Here is a 15344-nt window from a genome sequence, read left to right as displayed (position 1 = left end):
GACATAGCAGTACCCTGTAGCCCTTCTGCTGCTGTTGCTAATGATTTATGAGGTATTCTACTCTACCTTGCCTACCTATAAATCTCTAGTTTCTTTCAGACAACCAGCTGCAGGTAACAATGAAAGAGAATGCAAAGCTATAGTGCTTCCTGGATAAGCTCCCTGGTAATTTCCACAGTATAAACATTTAATGAGATTTGCTCCCAACAGATTACTTGTTGCGTCTATTTATTTCCCAGCTGTGCATTTGCAAGAGCAGGATAAAGCAGAGGTTATTTTGGCTCTTTAACCAAAAACAACATTCTGTAAATATAAGAAGGTACAACTGTATAATTTATGATACCATTACAGAGGTTAAATGCCCAATAAACTCTGCTCTGTCTAGACCACACGGATTTGCATCTGTTTAGTTAACAAGCAGATTTGGAACTTTTTCTATATATAATATAAAATAGCTTGGTAAGATCAAACATTTTATTACACAAAAATATAGCCACTGTTCTTTTATCTACTATTATACAGAAAGAATATATAGTAACATAGTAAATGACAGCAGATAAAGATCTGAACGGTCCATCCAGTCTGACTATTAGTTATTCTCATTAAAAATACATGATTAAATTAACTTGTCTCTTCTTTGATATTTCTGAGTCATAGACTGTAAAGTCCACCTGGTATTGTCCTATGTTCCAAATGCTGAAGTTGCCATCCAAGCTCACTCCAGCCTATCCAACCTGTTTGCAGGATATCTACCATAAAGTCTGGCCAGTAACATGCTCAGTTCTTGCAATTATCACAGCTTTCTGCATTTTTTTCAACTTTTAAAGATGATACTATTAAGTTATCATACCCTTACAGAAGGCAAACTACCTTCCTTTCCAGATCATGCCACAGTAAGCATTTATGGAGGTGACAGCAGGGTTGTCTGAACATTTTTATTTTAATTTGGGCCACTTGAACAGGTCATTTTAAATATATAAATTATTGTATGTCCAAAATTCATCATCCAAAAAGGGTATTGTAACAACACTTAATTTACACATCTAAATGACCACTCTAAGCTGTTAAACTCCTGAATTAAACACTTAAAAGGGCTACCTAAGAGGCTCTTTTACTAAGCTGCAGTAAGCACTAACGTGTGCTTACTGTAGGACAGACATCCTTTTTAACATCAAATGAAACAACTTAAAATTAAATAAATAAAAAAGAGCTCAATATGACACAAGCGAGAATGCATGCAATAAAAATGTTTTACAGGCACATCACTATTATATTTCTCCTGATAAAAGATCCCTGCTGTGAGTACTCAGACAGAAGTCCTTGTTAATTTTACATTAGATCTGGACAGAAAATGGATTTTAAAACTTTGTTCTTATGAGAGCTGAAGCCTTGAGCTATTGCTCACCAGTTTCAAGCCTCTTTTTGTGTTTTCCACATCATTTACTCTGATCCCGCAAATTCAAGTAACTTTTAAAAACTGTCTCTATCATCTAGGGCAGCTACAAAATCTCTCTCCGTATATTGAAAAAATGAGTCTGACCACAGTGGTCCATGCAATGATAACATAATGACTAGACTACTGTAATGCCCTATAAACTGTTTATGTTAATTGAGTTTTTGATATACCACATAATCCAACACATGAGCCTAAGCGATATACAATAATAAAAAAGAGATTTATGAAAAGAACTCCAAACAAAAATAGAAAAGAATACATTCATTCAAGAAATGAGCTAAAATTAATAAATACATAATAAGGACTTAAAATAGCCATATTTTAATTTTCAAATTGTTAATCTGAATTCCCCAGGAAGTGCACCAGATCCAGGAAAAGGCAAAACCATCAAGGTGGAGCAAGGTTAAATGCTTTTTCAAAGAGTAGAGTTTTTAAGACCTTCAGATTTGGAAAGCTTGTTTCAAGGCAGATGTCTGGAGGGAGGTCATTCCATAGTTTTGGTGCTAAGAAGGAAAAAAACAGCTATTCTAGTGGTCTCATAATGGGCTTAGCGAGGAGCTGGAAGGACCAGATGGTTCACATCAATAGACCACAAATGATGTGAAGGGGTATAAGGAATTCCTGATTTAGAGAGATACTGAGGATGGTCAGAGTTCAGTATTGTTATGCTGTTAACAAAATTGTAAGTTTACTGTTAAAATGTACCTGCTGTATACCACCTTGGGTAACTCTCTTCCATAAAGGTGGTTAATCAATACCAATAAATAAATAAATAAATAAATAAATAAAATGGTGGGAAAAGGTACACTTGTGCTTCAGTAGGTTATTTCATTGTCTTTCTCTTTTACCTTTTAGTTCAGCATTCTGCTTTATCAGCAATAGTGTAGCCTTTAGGATCTCTATTAGGGTTTTATATTTTAAAAATATTTTATAGTCCAGATTAATATTTTAGATTGCATTTCAGAGCATAAGATAAGATCAGACTAGGACACAGATAGTAGCTGAGGAAAGTCTCTATTTAGTGTTTAATTCCTTCCCACCCTCCCCAGCTCCCAAGACTGATCTTTTGATTTATAGGATATTTAGCCAATTAGGAGCATGACTTTGCTTTGGTAGGATTTTTTCTACTTTTTCTTATTTTTTTCATCAGGTGTGACTACTTCTGCAACCAAAATATGGCTGGGAAACATCAAGACACCAAAGCTTCTCAAGTTACAGCTTCTGTCTCTGTGCAGACAGAAAATATTACCCAAGCAGAGGGAGTAACTCCATGTTCAAGTTATCTTCAGCTTGAATCACTCATGAAATAATGAAAATGAGATAGAAAGTGGCAAGACTGAGGAGCATCCATAAGGGTGAGAGGTATATCAATGAAATGCTTCATGAGGCATCAAAGATTTCCAGGAGAGGAGAAAAAGCGGCCGTGCTGAGAGAGGACAGCTGGACTCAGATTACAGGACCCTGCAGGATCAATACTGTGACTCTACCTGCCCTTGAAATGAAGTAGGAAAGCAGTGGGCAAAACTGAAAGGAGCTACATTAAGGGCAAAAAACATTTTGCAAGGAAAGTAAATAAAAATAAGAGGAAAAGAAGGCCACTTTGGTTCTCAAGTAGTAGTTCAGAAGGTAAGGAAAAAGAGGATAGCTTTCATAACCTACAAAAGATTGCAGAAAGAAGAAGATAGGCAAAAATATCTGGAAAAGTTAAGAGGCTCATCAAGTAACCAGGAAAGCAAACATACAAATGGAAGAAAAATAGCCAATAAGATAAAACGGAAGGACAAGACATTTTTGAGATATACTACTGATAGGAAGAAGTGCAAAAGTGACACTCAAAGGTGAAGGGGAGAAATATGTAGTTGTAGAAACTGATAAAGATAAGCATGAATTGCTTAATAAATATTTCTGTTCTGTGTTCACAGCTGAAGCACCTGGAGTGGGACCACAACAGAAAATGCAAATAGATATGGAAGTATGGTAGACTGATCAATTTTCAGAGGATTGTGTTCATGAGGAGCTAGCTGAACTAAAGGTGAACAAAGCAATGGGGCTGGCTGGTGTACATTTAAGGGTACTGAAGAAATTTATGGAGGTTCTGGCAGCTCTGCTGGCTGACCTTTTCAATGCTTCTCTAGAGTCGGGAGTAGTACCAGAGGACTGAAGAAGAGCAGATGTGGTCCTTCTCTACAAAAGTAGAAGTAAGGAAGAAGAAAGGAACTACAGGCCAGTAAGTCTGACTTCTATGGTAAGAAAATTGCTGTAATAGAAATACTTTTAAAAAAAAAACAGAGAATAGTGATATTTCTGGAATCCAGTGGTCCCTGTACAGACTCTTGGAAAACCCCACTATTTATACTTCTCCAATGAGAATATTGACCATTTAACCCTACTCTCTGTTTCCTTTCTTTCAACCAGTTCTTAATCCATAAAAGGATGTTATCTGCTATCCAATGACTTTCTAATTTCCTCAGAAATCTTTCTTGAGGTGCCTTTTGAAAATCCAGATACACAATATCAACCACCTCACCTTTATCCACATGTTCATTCACCCTTTCAAAGAAATGTAGTAGATTGGTGATGCAAGATTTCCCTTGACTAAGGTCCATAGTCTACTGTTGAGACAGACATGGTGGAAAGCCACTGTTTGACTTGGGATCAGTAGAATGGAATATTGCTACTATCTGGGTTTCTGCCAGCTATGTGTGATCTGGATTGACCACTGTTGGAAGCAGGATACTATGCTAGATGGACCATTGGTCTAACCCAGTATAGCTATTCTTATATTCTTATGTTCAAATTGAAACCTTGTTTTCCCATTGCACATCCCAATTTCTTGATGAGGCCAATGGCTTCAAGAGGGGTAATAAGTGGATGTCAACGGTATTGGAAGGGGGATATGTCTTGGGGGTTACAAAATTGTACAGCTGCACATCCTGAGGTGGCAGTAAGTACATCTCCACTATCAACAATCCTCACAGCTCACACACAGTAAGAATCCTGCATTAACTATCACAGGTAGCCACTCCTCTACCCATTCACAATACACCCAGATCTCGTCCACCCTCTAATTAGGCAGCTAATGCTGGGATTTTACTGCAGCAGCTGCCTTTTTAATGCAGGAGACAATGATGTGGGTCTGCTTTACTGTCTACTGCATGGTAAATCCTATTTTAGCTTCTTAACAGAGCGTAGTAAAAGGACTCCTATATAATCTCAAAAACTTGCAGAAATGTTTCCAGTCCAACAAAAAGTACGACAAGATGCAAAAAACAAACAAAAAAAAATCCGGTCTGTAAAATCTGTACAGCTATTAGAACTATGTTTAGGAACACCCACAAAAAGGGACAGAAAAAACCAAAACAAGTTTAGACTTCATTTTTTATATTTTTCATTGCAATTCTATAGAATTACTTACCTCAAGGTCATCCAATGCACTTCCCAGAGTCTCAGAGCATGATGCTGACTGAACCTTTTGATCTTCCACTCCTTGGGAAGCATTAGAAATAGCACTAAGAGCCTTCTGTATTTCATTACAAACAGCATCCTTGCTGGCCTTGAGGGATGTGACATCAGAGTGTTCCAAATATGCTGAACAAACTGAACGCAGAAGAGATGAATTTCGTTTCAATGATGCACGGGCCCCTGCTATTTCATCACGCTTATCACTTGATTTTAAGTCCTGTTATGAGAAAAAAGGGTTTATTACACACTTTAGACTTAAATATATAAGCCTTTCTAAAACCACAGTGGAGACATTACTGGTGAAGCATAAAAATAATGTTGATTATATTTTACAGCTGTGCTTATCAATCTTTCTGTGGCCATGATTCCATTCCCATGGCCACTGTAAGTACGCAGAGGCACAGGCCAGTGATTTGTTTATGTAGGGCTTGCCCTATATGCAAGCAAATAGAGGGTCCATATGTTAATAGGAGTTTTTAAAGTATAGATTGATATACATGTGTAAAAGCCATTTTACAACGAGGGATATTTCCATATGGTGCTGTTCGCCACATACAAATTGCCTGGAGGCATGATAGGAGTGAAGAAAAGGAGTGGTTATGGGGGGGGCCAAGCATACCAACATGGATTCTCCATTTGATATGCTAGGCCAAAAAAAAATAGCTGACATGGTAAAACGGGGAGACAAGACATTTTCTTTAGATTTATTAGTGATAGACTCAAACGTGAAGGAAAGAAATATATAGAAGCTGATAAAGAAAACGCTGAATTGCTTTATAAATATTTCTGTTCTCTGTTCACGGCTGAAGCGCCGGGAGCAGGACCACAGAAGACAAACATGAATAGGGATGTAGGAGAGGTAGACCCTGATTGATTTTCAGAAGGTTGTGTTCTTGAGGAGCTAGCTAAAATAAAGGTAGACAAAGCGATGAGGCCAGATGGTGTACATCCGAGGGTGCTGAAGGAACTTAGGAAAGTTCTGGTAGCTCCGCTGACTGAACTTATCAATGAGTCTCTAGAGTCAGGAGTGGTACCGGAGGACTGGAGAAGGGTGGATGTGGTCTCGCTACACAAAAGTGGAAGTAAGGAAGAAGTAAGTGTGTGGCGCAGTGGTTGAAGAGTGTGTGGCGCAGTGGTTGAAGCTATAGCCTCAGCACCCTGGGGTTGTGGGTTCAAACCCCACGCTGCTCCTTGAGACCCTGGGCAAGTCACTTAATCTTCCATAGCCCCAAGTATGTTAGATAGATTGTGAGCCCACCGGGACAGATAATAATAATAATAATAACTTTATTTTGTATACCGCCATACCCAGAGAGTTCTAGGCGGTTCACATTTGTTTATCAAAAATTACACGTGGTTCACAACCATTGAACAAAGTTGGAAGCAACGAAGTAGTTGAGATTTATAGTGGAGATTTGTAGATTTATAGTGGAGTTCAAAAATGCTCCTTTTTGAATGAATTTCTGTTTTTTAAGTAGAACATAGTAACATAGTAGATGATGGCAGATAAAGACCCGAATGGTCCATCCAGTCTGCCCAACCTGATTCAATTTAAATTTTTTTTTTTTTTTTTTTTTCTTCTTAGCTATTTCTGGGCAAAAATCCAAAGCTTTACCCGGTACTGTGCTTGGGTTCCAACTGCCGAAATCTCTGTTAAGACTTACTCCAGCCCATCTACACCCTCCCAGCCATTGAAGCCCTCCCCTGCCCATCCTCCACCAAACAGCCATACATAGACACAGATAGGGAAAATGCTTGAGTGCCTAATTGTACAACTGCTTAGATAAACTTGATAGGCGGTATATAAAATCCTAATAAATAAGTAGGGAATTACAGGCAGGTAAGTCTGACTTCTGTGGTAAGCAAATTCATGGAAATGCTTTTAAAACAGTGAAAGGTGAAGTTTCTGGATTCCTGTGGATTACAGGACAGGAAACAACATGGATTCACTTTAGGTAGGTCTTGTCAGACAAATCTGATTAATTTCTTTGACTGGGTGACCAGAAAATTGGATAGAGGGAATGTGCTAGATGTAGTGTACTTAGATTTTAGTAAAGTCTTTGCAATGTTCCACACAGATGTCTTATAAATGAACTTAATGCCCTCGATGATGGGCTGGGTCAAGAACTGGTTGAGTGAAAGGCGGCAGAGGGTAGTGATCAATGGAGATTGCTCTGAGGAAAGGGATGTTACCAGTGGTTCTGTACCAGGTTCTGCACTTGGGCCTGTTCTTTTTACCATTTTTATAAACGATATTGCTGAAAGGCTGTCAGGTAAAATTTGCCTCTTTACAGATGATACCGAAATCTGCAATAGATTAGACACACAGGATGGTGTGAATAACATGAAGAAAGACCTGGTGTAGCTTGAACAATGGTCTGAAAATTAGCAGCAAAAATTTAATGCTAAGAAAAGCAAGGTCATGCATATGGGCTGCAAAAACCCGAGGGTACAGTTTAGGGGATGAAGAACTTATGTGCATGACAGAAGAGGGGACTTGGGCGTGATTGTATGTGATGATCTTAAGGTGGGCAAAAAGGGTGAAAAGGTGATGGCAAAAGCTAGAAGGATACTAGAGTGATTCTCGACTCGAACCTGTCGCTCTCAGATCATGTATTAAAATTAGTGTCTTCATGTTTCTATTACCTATGCCAGCTAAAGTGCATCCGTGCTTACTTTTCAGAGAACGATTTTGCCCAGCTACTATATGCGTTTGTGTTATCCCGCTTAGATTATTGCAACACACTACTAGTAGGCTTATTATTATTATTATTATTCCACAAGATTCCACCAAGCTACATAGCATCAAGACTACAAATTTATGTCCCCAACTTATCACTGAGATCCCAAGAAGAAAAACGGCTAGCCATTCCACCCGGACGCTCACTCACATCTGAAACAGCCCAGAAACACACTTATTCTCATTTCATACCCAGATTATGGCACATCATCCCCCCCATCTGTCAGATCTTTAAACAGTCTATGGAACTTAAGGAAGGCCTTGAAAACCTTCCTCTTTACAAACCCAGCTCCTTAGCTTATATCTGCATCCCTGACTAACCCTTATGTCGGACCACCGGACCAAAAACCCACCATACTTCAATGACGCACAAACCTACAAAGCTATTTTACCTTATGTTAGGCTATGTCCATACGGAAAATGATGTAATTTAAACCACCATAGGCTATGTCTTTTCAAAAAATTTTAAAACACCCTATGTCCACTAAGTCAACAGTATATTTCCAAATCTGTATGTTAAGATTATACTGTAAAATCTGAAATGTATACCTCTATGTACACCAAGTTTGTTTTTCTCACCAAAGTTTGTTCTGCTTATACTGTGAATGTACTCTTGTAACCCGCTCTGGGCTCCTTGGGGAGGATGGGCTAAATAAATAAATGAATAAATAAAATAAATATGGAGAGGTATGGCCAGAAGGAGGTATTGATGCCCTTGGTTAAGACTTTGGAGAGACCTCATTTAGAATATTATGTACATTTCTGGAGGCCTTACCTTCAAAAAGATTAAAAAGGATGGAGTCAATCCAGAGGAAGGCTACTAAAATGGTGTGTGGTCCTCATCATAAGGCATATGAGGACAGACTTAAAGATCTCAATCTGTATACTTTGGAGGAAAGGAGGGAGAGGGGAGATATGATAAATACCTATGTGATGTAAATGCGCATGAGTCGAGTCTCATTTGAAAGGAAGCTCTAGAATGAGAAGGCATAGGATGAAGTTAAGAGGTGATAGACTCAGGAGTAATCTAAAGAAATAATTTTTTATAGAAAGGATGGTAGATGTGTAGAACAGTCTCCCGGAAGAGGTGGTAGAGACAGAGACTGTGTCTGAATTCAAGAAAGACTGGAATAGGCACGTGGGATCTCTTAGAGAGAAGAAAAGATAATGGTTACTGTGGCTGGGCAGACTGGATGGGCCTTTTGGCCTTTATCTGCCATCATGTTTCTATGTTTCTAAAAAATAAAAATTAGACACCTGCAATTACACCTCTCTCAGGTATGAATAAGAGCCTGCTGTAAGATGAAGGGTTCAATGATGAGGTCTAGTCACTTCTACCTATTACTCTGCCTTTTGGCATTAGATCCCTTCACCATCATACCTTCCAAACATCCAAACTCCCCAACTCTATACAATATTCCCTATCTTTCCAAAGCATCTGATCTCTTCAGATACATCCCTCCCTGAAAAAAGAAGAGCAACAAGGAACCCCCTAAGCGTCCCCTCAGGCCTCCTATCTCCTAAACCCTCCCCTAGTACAGGTTCTGAATGACTGCCGTGAACTTTAGCAGTAATCTCATGCTACTTTCTCTAGTGGTCAGACTACTGTAAGATTACCACTGGGGGTTGAGACAGACATCTTGAATCCATGACCCAACAGCAAGTGCAATTAGGAATCATTCCTGCTCTCATTACAGGAGAGACTCCTGGTAAAGAGACAGGGGTGAGATCAAGGGTGAGGGATCTGATGGAGGGACTCTTTAGGGAATCCTTGAGGCTGACCTTCTTTTCAAGGGGCTGCAGTGAACCTGGGAGAATAAGATATTTTGAGGAGGAAGACAGATCTTTAGAAGTGTGGGGTGTGGGATTTCAGATGCATGTGGAATGGAACTGTTCTGATGCTGTGATGGAAGATCAAGGTATTCTAATGCCACAGGGGAGACTGAGTGGGAGGGGTTCTGATATTGTGGGAACTGGTGCTGCAGGAGCATCAATTTTGAATAGCTGATCCAAAACATTTGGGGTGTGGGAGGGTTGTACTTGATTTGTACTACCTGCAGCTTTTTAGAATAACTGTTCTAGCTAGATGTAGGGAAACCATTAATGTGCATTTCTACACTTATTTTAAAAGAGAATCTAGTTTGGCAGAGCATCTTGTAAAATATTATTTGAATTCTCCTCTTCCTGACCTCTCCATGCTTTTTCTAAAATAGGGCTCCCGTCCATGTTTTATCTAAAATCAATAGAGAGGGGAATTCACATGTCCAAGTTAGGACATGAGGAATTATTGTCTTATAGGAGGCTCTGCCAACTATGTAAACACTGCTTTATTAAGCAATAAGGGCCAGATTCTATAAACGGCATCTAAGCATGCCAACATTGTAGATGATCAGTGTAGTTGTCAATCTACCACACGTGCCACTTATAGAATCCCGCCTAGTGACACCTAAATGTGCTTAGGCATCACTAGGCGACCTAGAGGTAGGAACTGGTATATTATGTCAGGTTTTACTTGGCCTAATTACCAGCACCTAACTCAGATGCCTACAATGCCTAAGTCAACCACGCCTATTTTCTACCCCTAACCACGCCTACTTTTAGATAGGTGGTGTTAGCCGTTGGAGGGCGCCTCTACTTAGATATCGCTAGGGATCCTAAGAGTTTGGCGTCAAAATCTTAATTGGTTATTTTAATTTTTTGGGGGGGAGGAGAGGTTGGCTTAAAATTGGCGCTGTTAATTATCACACCAATTTTTTAAAAAGTTGAGCACAGATTCTGAAGTTAGATGTCACTAGGCATCCTTGATTAGGGTATCCAATGGTGCCTAATATAGGTGCCCTTTACAGAATCTGGCCCTACAAGTTTGGAAAGTGTCCTTTTGCATTAAATGTTTCTTGATTTAGTTTTGAAAACAATGGAGTTGAGTCTCCTGACCTGTTAAACCCTGTTGGGTTAGCCCATCCTGGATATTCAACAGTATTTAACTGGATAGTACTGTTAAACATCCCCACTAACCAGCCAATCCTTAACTAGATTAGGGGCAGAGTTTCAATTTAGCAAAATTAAAATTAACGTAATGAATTTTGAATAAATATAAACACAGAACAACTTAGGCTTCTTGCAGTAGAGATTTTTAAGCCGTGAAATTAGTATGAAACCTGAGCTGTCCTTATTTTACACACATCCAATATTCATTACATTGATTAATTTTAATTTTGCTATCTTGAAGGATTAGAACTCTTTTTGCAATGTTTTTATAAAGACACATGCACCTATGTGATTTTATGAAATACCCAAAAAGCTCCCATTCAGAGTCCAGAATATTTGCTACTGCAGAGAAGTCATAATTTGTCTGCCTGGCAGATCGACTTTAGATTGTAGGCTGTAGTTTTTCCACCTCTGCTCTACAGAAAATAAAGCTAATAAAATCAAATACTTCATAGATTTAACTTGTCTACTATACACTTTCAAATATAAAATTAGAATGATAACTTTAGATCAAAAATTGTCCTGCAACACTTATCAACTGAAAAAATTTGGAAGTTCACACAATATGGGACATAAAGCATCAGTCCAAAGTTATTCATATTCTACATACCCACTGAATCATGAGTCATGTAACTCATTCCAGTCTAGCCCATCTTCAGTATGCACTAATTCTATTCACTCATCTCCTTACTAGCCTTATTTCCCTTGGCTGTAGGAAAATGAAATATACTTTAATCTTTTAATTTTCACAGTTCCTTATCTTGCCCATACACACTTTTAGCTTGTTCCTGCTGCTTCTTTCAAATAATTGGAAGTTTTGTATTCTGCAATCTCCCCAAGTATTACCTAGTAAATCAGCTACACAAAAGATTTGCTACAGCCACAAAATATAGATAGATACCTCACCAAAATTAATGATTAAGTGTAAACTATATATTTACACCTATGGCATGGAATTCAGTCTTACTAAGGATTAGAATGCTCCTAATTCAGCTTCACTGTAAAATTTCCCTTATATGTTCCATTAGACGTACACTGTACTTTTCAATTTTCATGATCTCCATAGATTAGAAAATTAATACATTCCCCACATTAATATTTCCATTGGGTTGATCAAACCCACAAAGTAAATATGTCTGTTTCCATAAGGACAATATATTTCCTTTGTTAATCTAGTCATTGGTTTAATATGACATAGAAAGGCAGATTTTAGATAAAACATGGAGAGGGGAATTCACATATCCAAATTAGGACATGAGGAATTGTTATCTTATAGGAGGCTCTGCCAACTTGGAGTCTCTTGTATAATAGTTACAGACTATATATCAAAGTTCCTCCCCATGTAGATGGAGCAGCAATTTTAGAAAGTTTCATGTGGGAAAAAAAGTAAAATTCATCCCCCCCTCCCCCAATACACAAGAGCATATATTAAAACTACTACTCCCTCTGCAAATGACCCCAATCAGAGACAATCCCTCACCGACACTGTTCCCCTCATGCACCTTTCTCTCCCTCTGATGACAAACCCTCCCAACTGAAACTCCCCTCCTTGACTGCAACACTCCTCCCCATATGATAAGCATCCCTCATTGGCATTCTTATCTGTATGTTTGCCTCTCCTGATGGACTTCTATCTGATGATGCCCATGATTTTAGGCCCTACAAGGATTTCCCCATCCTCCAAAGCAGGCTACCATGCAACTCCCCACATGTGGACAAGTGCCTACCATGTGGCACCCTCTCCCTTAGATGACCCTCCCTTCCACAGTCAAAATAACTTGAAGCAGACCCACTGGCATGCCCTCATCCACAATCCCAGACCCAACCATACAAGGGGGACCCACGGGGCCTAGTAAAGTAGACATGAATGCCTATATATGGAAGCCTGACCCCCCTGGCAGTTATGCCAGAATATTATCACTAGAGATCCAGAATATTTTCACTAGAGCATCATGGTGAAAGTGAGAGGACATCTCTCCCACCCCACTGGACCATTAGGGGTTAGTGGCAGTCGGGAGGGTACTTGTCACTTTGGAGTATCATGGGGGAAGCGGTGTTGTAGACCATCTTGTCCATATTCCACCATTTTGTGATGAAACTATCAACCTCTTAGTGTTAAATGGTTAAGGAGAGGAAAGCTTATGTTGGAGATAGTGGGGAGCATTGGGGGACTCCACAGGGGTTATACCAGGATTCTGATTGTTCATTGCATTGCAATAAAACTTTCCATATGTGGAAATATCTGCGCTTGAAGGTTGTGAATGATGCCTGAGAAGTGGTGGGAGTTTGAAGTGAGTGCCAGATGTTAATGTGTTGTCCTTTTTACAATCTTTACGTCCTACAAGATCAATGGCCGATCCTTGCTTCTTTTCTATAGTGAAACATTAAGTAAAGAAGTTGTGCCATCTTTTACCATGATTGTTAATAAATCTTTACAAACTGGCATGATGTCCTAATTGTTGAAAACTGCAACAGTGAAACCATTATTAAAGAGAGATGTTTTGGATGAGATTATATTAGGGAATTGCAGGCCAATTATAGTACTACAATTTGTAGGGACGATCACTGAAAAGGTGGTCCTGAAACAATTGGAAGATTTTGTGGAACAAGATAATTTATTGGATTGTCAGCAATGTGGCTTTCAAACAGGGCATAATGTTGAATCGTTGTTGGTTTCTATGATTGATGGGTTGAGGATGGGAATGGATAGCAATACAATTTTTTGTGTGGTGTCATTGAATATATTATCAACTTTTGATATGGTGGAGAATAAGATCTTATTGGGTAAATTAGCTGTGATAGGGATAGGTGGATCAGTATATGATTGGTTTATCTCTTATTTTCAAGATCAATCAATACAAGTAAAGATTAGGGGTTGTGCCCAAGATGATGCCTATAGGTAAAGGGGTTCCACAAGTGTCTGATTTATCAGCACTTCTTTTTAATCTTTAGTGTCATTAGGTGAATTATTCCATGAGCTACATGTCAGTTATCGTATATGCAGACGATGTGCAATTTTTCTTTTTTATGTCTGATTGGCAATGTGAATTAAAAGATTAACATCATGTTTATGAGCAGTGAATGCTTGGATGACTACTCCTCCCTGCCTAAATTCCATCCCTCTGACTCAGCAGTGAGTTCTAAAGTTCAGGGCCCTCTGGGTCCTGTAGTTTGCCCCACTTAGTTAGTTCTCCCTGCTGCCTGGTGGTGATAGAAACCCCTTAATCTGTCACATGCCCTCCCCCTCTGCTCATCCATGATAGTGTGAGCACAAACCATCAAGGGCCCCCCCCCTCATAAAGGGTTGAGAGCAATAATCTTTATGGGCACCCCAGACTCCCTCTCCCCCAGGGATTTCTTCGGAGTGCCCAGGACCACCACCATCAATATAGTACTGCACCATCTTTATAGTCAGTCTCCTCCGACTCAGAGAGGTCTTGCTCACAGTCTCCCATGAATCGATCTGGCACATCACACACGAAGGGTGGGAGCACTCTTGTGGGATTTCCACCAGGGCTTCAGGTCTCTTGAAGTCCAAATGTGCTCACAGCTTCCGTGGAGCTGGGACAGAAGAACCTCTTCTCGTCCCTGGTTTTCTTTGCAGGGGGGGAGGAGAGAAACCTTTACAGGTTTCCCTCCCTACCCACTTGGGAGAGGGCCCACTTGCCCTCTCCTACCGATTGATTTGATGTGTCAGACCCAAACGGGGTGTGCCCTTGTGGGCCGACGAATCCATTGTTCAGGCAAAGCGGTTCCTCCCTTTTTTACCAGTCTTTTTTTTCAGCGCTGAAATTGGTGTCAACCTTTTAAGAAAAATCAGTGAAAAGGACAAGAATCAATATTTGAAAGCATCTCTATAAAGGAAGCTTTTTAGAGCCCCTTTGATTTATCTAAGTTAGGTTCTTCCCTAAGATTGGAGGGAAGAGAGTTCCAGATGAAGGGGCGGTAACAGAAAATGAGGAAGTATGGTGAGTATGGAAGGTCTTAAGGGAGGGAACAAAGAGTAAGTTTTGGGAAGAAAATCTCAGGTTGCTAGATGTGGTGTGCAGGATGAGTAATTTATCAATGAAGGCCGGCTGTTTAAATTTAAGTGTTTTAAAGGTAAGTAGGGCAATTTTGAAAGTAATTTGGTGAAGGATGAGAAGTCAATGGGCATTTTAAAGCAGAGAGGTGGCATGATCATATTTCTTGGAGTTAGTGATGATTTTGATAGAAATATTTTGAATGAGTTGGAACCGTCTGATTTCCTTTTGTAATATTCCTTTGTAGAGGGAATTACAATAATCAATTTTGGAGATTACGAGAGAGTGTATTAGGATGTTTAAAGAAGCGGGCTCCAAGAAACTGGCAAGGAACCTAATCATTCAAAGTTTATGGAAGCAGTTTCTAACAACGGCATCAATTTGTTGGTGAAAGTTTAGCTTACTAATCTATGATGACACCCAAGATTTTAGCCGAAGAAACCTTGGTGATAGGAGAATTATCTATGCTAACTGTGGCAGATAACTGCAAGCCCACCTTCTAGGGAAAGAGGAGGTAGTTAGTTTTAGAAGTACTAAGAGACAGCATATTGTCTCATAGCCAATTTTTAATTCTAGATAATTTTGAATTGATAGCATGGATTTCATTCAAATTTGTGGGATCAATAGGATGGATTAGTTGAATGTCATCAGCATAGGCATAGGACGTAAAGCCTAT

The 15344-nt window shown here is 39.4% G+C and overlaps 1 protein-coding gene across 5 annotated transcripts in view; it reads right to left on the bottom strand.

The window, feature by feature from the left end:
• CTNNA3 (catenin alpha 3) overlaps positions 1–15344 on the bottom strand; it is a 1751094-nt gene that overhangs the window by 1339366 nt on the left and 396384 nt on the right. For all 5 annotated transcript variants that reach the window (XM_033940460.1, XM_033940462.1, XM_033940461.1 and 2 more), the window contains exon 6: positions 4872–5135. In XM_033940460.1, coding sequence (XP_033796351.1) covers positions 4872–5135 — 264 coding nt within the window. The remainder of the gene's footprint in view (positions 1–4871; positions 5136–15344) is intronic.

Source organism: Geotrypetes seraphini, chromosome 4 (genome assembly GCF_902459505.1).
Source record: "Geotrypetes seraphini chromosome 4, aGeoSer1.1, whole genome shotgun sequence".
Classification (NCBI taxonomy): Eukaryota; Metazoa; Chordata; class Amphibia; order Gymnophiona; family Dermophiidae; genus Geotrypetes; species Geotrypetes seraphini.
This window is presented reverse-complemented; position numbering and strand designations above follow the sequence as displayed.